The 8,898-nt window shown below is 46.3% G+C and overlaps 1 protein-coding gene across 1 annotated transcript; it reads left to right on the forward strand.

The window, feature by feature from the left end:
• Positions 1-434: 434 nt before the first annotated feature.
• On the forward strand, positions 435-985 carry J3458_013215 (uncharacterized protein; the record flags this gene model as incomplete). The annotated part of the gene is made up of 2 exons (XM_066120310.1): positions 435-691; positions 751-985. 2 exons carry the CDS (start codon positions 435-437, stop codon positions 983-985), a joined length of 492 nt encoding a protein of 163 aa, XP_065974597.1.
• Between the last annotated feature and the right edge of the window lie 7,913 nt (positions 986-8,898).

Genomic DNA, 8,898 nt, shown 5'->3' on the forward strand with positions numbered 1-8,898 from the left:
AGGGGACCAGCCGGTAAAGCTGATCCCTTGCGTACTCCAAGCCCACAACACATTCCGTCTATTTAACGACAGCCTGGTGTACAACCAAGACCCTCCCTCGGCGCGAACATTTGGTGTTCTGCGTTCTGAAGGCGGAACCATCCAAAACAATGCCTTCGCCGACATGTCCCCTGGCGCCATATTTAGTGCTGCGGTCAGCGACCTGGTTCACTCGTTGGAAGTGAATTTTGAGATTAGAGCGGGTTCAAGAAATTGATGCAATATGACCAGATTTCCGTGCGACAGTATCTGGCCACCAAGGGCTACTCTTCTCAACAGATCGACTGGATTGAGACGGTCAATGAGACCACCACCCACTACAACACCATGTCACTCTCGGAAGCTGTTATCGTAGAGTGGATTTTTGGTGAAGCTCCTTTTGACTGGAAGGCGGCATGGACCGCATCACACACGGAATGGCCAGGACTATCAACCAGACAGTCGAGACTGGCAAACGCGTCACAGCCATCAAGAAACCTGGCAACGGCGCCGAGACAAGAACCTACGGCCATGTTATCAACACAGTGCCCCTGGGAGCCATGCAAGTCATGGATATGACTGACCTTAATCTCGATTACCGAAAGAAGCTTGCTATTAGGAAGATTCTTTGTGACTCAGCCGACAAACTAAGCGTAAGGCTCAGGAATAGATGGTTCGAGAGCCTAGATATCTGGCACTAGCCCTGCCAGCTCAGCTAACTACTCTTTTTAGGTGGGAACATCTCGCCTCGGGCCCCTTCAAAGGCGGACAGTCTTTCTCAGACCTGCCTATCCGCCGGTGTGTATATCCCTCCTACGGTATCAACACCCCGGACGCCCCGGGAACCTCGTATAAATGGGCTCAGGACAGTGCTCGTCTCGGCGCCTACTGCTCCGGCGATGCGAAACAGAACATTGTAGACGTTGCCCTCCGCAAGCTAGCAGCCATGCACAACATAACGTATTAGTACCTCAAATCGCAGTACGTTGACTCGCATCACTGGAACTGGTACCGTGGCGAAAACGCCGGGGCGCGCTCGCCCTCTTTGGCCCCGGGAATCTCAGCACAGTCATGCCGGATTTGATGCAGCCTGGAGCGCATGGAAGGCTGCACTTTGCTGGCGATGCATTGAGTACGGGACGTTCTTGGATCATTGGGGCTGTAAACTCGGCGTACAGGACGGTCGCCGAGGTTTTGGCAGTCGAGAAGATGGATCGCTAGTTGGCCGAGCTGGTGGACAAGTGGAGAGTGATTGACGAGATTGATATCGCATGGTACTCGAACGACACTATGCACAGGTGAGTTGACTGCGAAGCTACTCGAAGATACTATAGTAAAGTTGGATTGCTACCCGTTGGTAGTAACCAAGCTGTTTTATTACTTTGTAGGCTATGGAGTGTAAGGGCTGCTTTATCTATAATCAATTGTATATATACGTTGTATTTATTAAAAGAAGCTTAGGTTGAAGAAAGTTTGAAGCTAAGCTCTGTATTGTGAAGAAGACAACAGGGCGTGCAGAAATCGGTCCTGGGCCGAGTATGACAAGCTATCTCACTCATCAGTGTTTTCTTTGACCTCCCTTGGCTCGTGACAGTGTCCAAGCCACATATACATGCCCCTATACACATCCACGCACTTACAAGGTATTCGTTAACTCATCTACTGCAAAAGACTGGGCTACAATGGTACATACTACCATGGGGTCGTAAGTAGAAACTCGAGGACTGCCGTCCGCCTTCACATAGGCAATAATTCACTCACAGGACTCTGCAATATTCCATAATTTTTTTTCTGTATTTTCTATCCATTATTCACTCTAGCCCAAAGCCATCGCGGTGATTCACTTAGCAGGCTCTTCCATTTGCCGCACTCTCCTATCCGCTTTGTTCTACCGGGCAGGCTGATAAGAAAAATAAACACCAAAATCATCGGCACCCGTCTGATTACATCCCATGTCGATCAAAAATTGCCAGAGTTGGGCACACTCCCATGGAATTCCCTCCATCCTGCCGATCTGCCTCGTCATCTGGAACACCGCCACTCGCTCTTCTTCTTGTCTTGGTTCCAATCGGTAGGCAAGAGCGTCACGGTTTATTTCTTGTTGTACCGCATCGATGAGAGTTTGAATTGCATTTGGAGATGCCAGCACAATTCTGTACTTGGTCGGGCTAACCGATGCGGGCGAAGCGTTACCGCCATTCATCGTCGCTATCTGTTTAACCTGTTACCCAGCATATTAGCACTCTAGCTGAGATCATTACACAATTCAAAAGACAATACTACTATGACTGCTGCCCCATGTCGGACGATTTGTCACCACGGCACCCCCCCTTCTTCGTCTGCAGGAGAAATAGAAGCCTTGCCCTGCTTCGTAGTACACGTACCAGAAGATGCTTGATTATTTGAATATTTTTGTAGTTGAAAGGAGTAAGAAGTGTTTAAAAGACGTTCATGCGGCAGTTTCTTGCAGCCAAAAGGAGCAAGACGTGCGTGGGATATTTTCTTTGCAGTTGAAAGAAGCGAGAAGTGGTTGGGGTAATGTCTTTGTAATAGAAGAAAGACGTGTATGGGATGTCTTTGTAGCTGAAACAAGCAAGACTTCTGTGTGATAATGTGTTTTCAACTAAAAGGAGTAAGAAATATTTGGTAGGAGTGCGTAGGAAGTATAATGTTTAAGAAATGGTGAATGGTGCTCCGGTTAGCCATCTATCGCGGGAGGTGGCCTTGGTTAAATACCTACAGCGCGCCGACCTGATTTCCCGTGTCACCAACCTCATCAGCTTAGACAAGACATTCTGTCGGACTTGGTGATCAATTAATTAGACTGTCCAATTGCAGGTGAAAATTGAGGACCTGTATGTTGTGGTAGCTGTGCTGTCACCAGAAACAGGGCTCCGCATATAGCTGCTCCGCTGGGCGAGTCTTGCCGATATTTGCCTTGAAGAACATCCATTAATACGGAATGCGAACACTCGCTCAATAATAAGAAAACATACAAGGAGTAGGATAACGACACATGCTCCCACAAGGCTTGGCAACACATGCTCTTTTGATAGGCACTCGGGGCCTCACCGATTCTCCACACTACAAAGACTTGACAAATGCTTTGAGGCGACAAGTCACTGCCAGTCACGCGTTGTCGTTAGTGTTTATTCAATGCAAGTTGACTGCGGCCTGCAATATCTTGACGTGTTGCGTGATATATCAGTCATTCTTACCTGTCCAAGGTCAAGTTGCAGGTAGTGCGGCGTGTAGCAACCCCAAAAAAACGAACAGAATGTTTACTAACTAAAAATAAGAGAATGCGGAATATTCGTGCAAGATTTGTAACTAATAACAAACCTCCATGTAGAGCCATACCTTTAGTAACTACACTGGAGACGTCGTACACTCATTCGCATGTCCTTGTCAAAACTGCTTGAACTTGGCGGTGTCCATTAAAGTGCGCTAATTTTTTTATTTCTTTTTGTTAAGATTCCTCCAACTAGCTATTAAAATGTGATGAGCCGTGAACTTGGCCACGCCGGAGGTAAGACCAACTATTGTTACACCAACTGGCGGCCTCCTAGTCATGGGCTAGAACGAGAATTTGCTCCGATTCGAGATTCTCGGCTAGAACAGAATGCGAACACTGGTAAAACTGCTCAGAAATATCACGTCTGCGCCTTAGGCCACAATGAAATAAATAAATGCGAAGAATGGGGTCTAGAACGGGCTGTGCGTTCAAGGGGGTCTTTGACTGTTCACTCAAGACACTACTCAAACACGCATGTCGAACAAAGGAGGAATTTCTTGGTTTCATTTTTGGTGCAACGACCCGCGTCTCCAGCTTGCGGGTTTTCATGCACACTCGAGGTCTGGATGGCCAAGGACCCTGCTCAAAATACCTCTACTTGTCGACCCAGGCGAAGCCCTTCGTCGGCTATAGCATCAAACATGTTGTTGAGACAAATATGTTCATTCACGGTCTGCATAAATGCGGATTTTGTCCGCTGTCACAACTAAAGATGGAGAAGACTACTCTTAGCCACATATATTGCAAGGTCTTACAGCAGATATCCTTTCAATACAATCGGCTCTGACGGCATAACACCACTGCTGTTGGTAGTGCAGGCCACGTTCCGTGCATGTACAAAAGCCCGGCGCCACGACGCTCACCCAAGCTCTGAAAAAACATTGAACAGAGGAAATGTCGCCACTCTCTTGGCAATCACAGGCCGAACAAGACTATTGTGCGCGCGCGTCTTTACCTGTCTAGCCAATACATACACTTGACTGTGTTTCCATCTTCTTCCCCAACCTTCGCTGTTGTCTTGCCGGTGCTGGTATGAATTCTTGACAAGGGCTCTTAACAAAAGATTTTCTTTGGTATCAAAGGTCCTTGCGACAAAGGTCCCTTATCTATACATACAAAGCGGCCGTGATTTCGTCTGCTTTGGTTCGATCAGCGCGAAGGGAGCCGGGGCTTCAAAACGGCCACATCATGGAAGTCGGCCACTGCCGTCCGCCTTCTCACACGCAAGATTTTCATTAATAGGACTCTGTAATTCCCCCAATATTTTTTTTATTTTCTCTCGATTTTCCACTCCAGCTCAAAGCCAGCTCAAAGCCAGCTCAACGATCCACCTAGCGGGCTCAACCACTCTCCGCCCTCATCAACCTATATTCCAAATTTACACCGTACTGACTTGAACTTTTCTGAATACACCCACACTCCAGTAAGCAATCCTTCAGGTGACTAAACTCCGACCTGGCCTCCTCATTCGATCTGCTATCGTCCGGCTTCATCTGAAACATCACGGTGTCGTTGATTTTAAAAGCGAATGCATAGCTTAAATTCGCCTCGCGTATTTTAGATTCCGCATATTCGCAAATGATGGGGAGCGCATCCGGCGAGGTCACTGTAATAGTGAAGTTGGCCACATCAACAATGTCCTCTTTGCCAGTCATTGTCTGTTTTTCTCTGTCTGGCCTGTAACCTAAAACATTAGCATTCTCGCTGATATTATTACACAATCCCAAAGACACTAATCTGGCTGCTATCGCAGGCAGGACGATTTGTCTCGCCGGCATTCCGCCCTCTTCGTCTGCAGCAGAAATGAAAGTCTTAGCCCTGCTTTATATTACACTTACCTGGAAATACTTGATTGCTTTAATATTCTTGTATTTGAGAGGAATAAGAAGTACTTGGTAGTTGTGTATGTGATGATGTCTTTGTGGGTGAAAGGAGTTGGAAGAAGTTTGTAGATGTGTATGGGAAATATGTTGTTATACAATAGGTAATAATTTTCCAGTTTGCCGTCCGTCGAGGGAGATGGCCTGGATTAAATAGTCCGTCGGGAGAGTCTCGCCGTCAGGGGTCTTACAGGACTCTTCTAGAACGGAATGCGAACACTCTCTCCACAACAAGAAAACAAACAAAGAACTAAAATAAAGATAAAGTCTCTCCCACATATTGCATGATACATCAATAGTCATTTTTCACTGTTCAAGAATATATTCTTTGGGGCATTCTCGGCAATTTCACAGTTCGCCCGGAATGTAGTCCGTGAATGACAGCCACAAAGAACGAACATGGACCCTTCTAAAACATCCTTGATCCTTGTGGCATTCACAAAAAGGCGCTTTTTGCTTCACAGATTCATTCAAATAGCTATGAAAATGTGACTAGCTGTGGTCCTGGCTACGTCAGAATATATAATCTCAACTAATGTAATGCTAAATCTATACCAGGGGTAGTGAATGTTAATTGTACCTACGCTTTACGCAGTTTAGAACTACCCAAACAGAAGTCCCGGGAGCAACCTAATAGACATCAGTTAGGCCAACTTGGTACTGCAAACTAGCGAAAGGGCTATTAATAGCTACGCAATATCCATCTAAGCAGACTTTCGCCATGTGGCTTCCAAACTGACGACCGCAGAAGCACGTACTATGAGCGCGTCATCGACGCACACACATAAATGAGACGATGATTGATCACAGAACGTATATGATTTAACATCCCATTCCTCGCCTCTTCCAAGGAACTCATCAAAAGAGTTTGTGCAAACATTGTGAATACATGCTTCCTAAGAAAGTCTCTTAATCAGTTGCCTTTCAAGAGTTCGCTTGAAGATTCAGAAGAGGGAGATCATTTCTTACCGTTTAAGTACACCCAGAGCTAATAGTGCACGAATCTCCTGCTGGCAGCGTCTCGTGACCTTCTTTGTGTATCCTCTCCCTTCGTTTCTCGTGGCCTGTGGCTCTGCTGCGTGACAACGGCCTGCTAAGTTGTGATAGTTGCTTTTTCTAGGGCTCGTTAGAAGGGGCCCTGACATGGTTTTTCAGGGAATCTGACTGCCGAGGTAGGGATAAAAGGAGAAGGAACCTGCCCTACGGGCAATACTCGCCCTCAATATACAGTAAGAGGCAAAAGGTATTTGACCAGACCAGATACCGGCTATCTCACTCTATAATAAAACATACAGAACATTAGTGCATACTTTTGCTAGGCATACGCTGATAGACTGTCTCTACTGAGCCATGCAGGTGAGGGCTTTTTAAGAGTATGCATAATCCTGCTTGATAGGCTCGTAAGCCTCTCTAGACACTGAAATGCATCTGTTCCCCTATCCGGGGGGGCCAGAAATCAACTTTCCACCATTGCACTGATCAATATCTGACATGCGGAAAGTAAAGTCCAAGTTGGGAGTCATATGCTTCTCAATGGAATCGACCTTGGACTCCAAGTCCTTGGCCGGCAACCTGGCATAGCGGATATTATGGCCTTCAATTGGAGTTGATAGCTTCAAGATGGCGACGTCGTTGCCAAAACAACGCCAATAAAGCGTATCATTATCGCGTGTTAACCGCCCTATACCGAGATGCTCACCGATTCCGCTAGTGTGTCTGACGCATCGCGATGCGTCTACTCATGGTGTCTTCCATGGCTAATTACTGTTCCCTGACCTAGGGACGGCCAAAATACGGTGTTACCAGATGCCCTTCATTCAGGACCCCCCCCCTTTTTTTTTATTGGTTTTTTTTTCATAACTTAATACTCCTACTATATTACATGAAAGAGGTAAATCGGGAAGCTACAGCCAGCTTCATTGCTTGCCAACGTGCCGATTTTGATTAAGTGCCACATTGCGCGTTTGGACCTCTTGCCGTCCTGGCCAGCACTTGAGGCTACGTTTTTATGTCACACACGCGGATTTTCGCGTAACTAATCTTGGTTATGAAAACGCTTGTAGATGATATCGGAAAACCGAATGGCCGTTACCACGTACAGCAAAACTTACGTGGCCGTCTTTATGGGTAAATACCATCCATTGATCAGAGCCATTCACCGTATCGTTTGCACGACATCTTCAACCAGGTTTCTATTTTACAGCCGCAGTAATAGGGGAGATCTCCATGGTAACGGCTAGGCCAGTGTGAGATCACAGAACTGGAATGGCCAAGCAACAAAGATACGCTTTGGCACATAAACATGGTAGATAATAAGCATCAGCAAATCAACAAATTATTAAACGCAATAGCTACATCCTCGCAATTTTAACTAAAGCTTTGCTAATCATGCTATGGAAATCTCTCTTGCCAATTGATAGACGGATCTTACATATTGTGCATTTGACAGGCCACCCACGCAGAAATCCCTTTTGCTTTCTCGCGGACTGCGTGTCATTGGCCGGGAAGAAATCTGGACTTTTCGGTTCTGCTCCATTTCCAGCCTGCTTCTCTCACTTTCCAATATTTCGACCACGACCATGTAGACAACCGGAGGCTTTGGCGACATCAGTTGGCTTTGGAGCAGCGTGCGTCTTGCCCAGAACCTCGTCAGAGAGCGTTGCAGGGATCTGATACAGGTCGACTCCACCACCAGCTGTTCGATGCTTTATTTCTCGGCTTTGGGGAGCTGCCGAATATAGCCGTCCATAGAGTACTATTAAATAAGAAATGTTTGATTTTGTAATTAAACTGTTAAGATGGGTGAAACTAGACATACAACGATAATAGAAATCTTAGGAGCTATATTTCTGTTGGGTCAATTTTCTTACCGAGTACGTGACAGGGGAATCAAGATATTCGTGAGAGTCGCTGCAACAGAAAGAACGGGGGAATTGGGGAGAAAGCAGACTTCTGGAATACAAGTCTAGCATATGGAGCAATCCAGGGCCAATCTCCAAGAGCGGCCCGCCTTACTCTGGTCCATCGCTTGGTCCATGGCGGTATAGATGGCATCACAACTACCTAGAGTCGAACGCAGCTTAAGACATCATGTCAACAGGTAAGATTACAGGGCATCTACAACTAAGAGGTATATAAGGTTGAATTAGAACAGGCACTAGTGGAAGTGGCATTTTCCTTTTACTTGGTGTCGTTAAATCGTGACATACCAGATTGACAGGATTTTTCCATTGCCATTTACGTACAATGTTTATTTGGATCGACCTATGAGGCGTCTGATCGCAATTTGTGTGGCGTGAGTAGTAGTAGATAGACCAGGGGTTGTAAGATGGCAGCGGAAATACCTCTGATTCTTTTGTCACGCCGCATTTGTAATCTGACCTGGCTTAACCCAACTTATCAATTCCAAATGCGGTGATGTAAGCAGAGGATACAGATGACCTTACCCACATTGGCCGATAAATGAGATTACGGGGTGGGCAGACTGCTTTCTTGGTATGCCATCGCGAGTCAGCCTCGTACGAAACCTTCAGATTATCTCAACGTATCCTAGCCCATTTACGGCCGTAGACTTTCTTTTACTGCCACTACTAGTTGACTTATATATATCCTTCACAAGAACGACGGTCTTCTTCATAGGACAAAAAAGAGAGAAACGGTTCGTCCAGCCCCCGTTTCCCATGTCAACACCAACGACTTTCCAAC

This window comes from Metarhizium acridum, assembly GCF_019434415.1.
Source record: "Metarhizium acridum strain ARSEF 324 chromosome Unknown scaffold_276, whole genome shotgun sequence".
In the NCBI taxonomy this organism is placed as follows: Eukaryota; Fungi; Ascomycota; class Sordariomycetes; order Hypocreales; family Clavicipitaceae; genus Metarhizium; species Metarhizium acridum.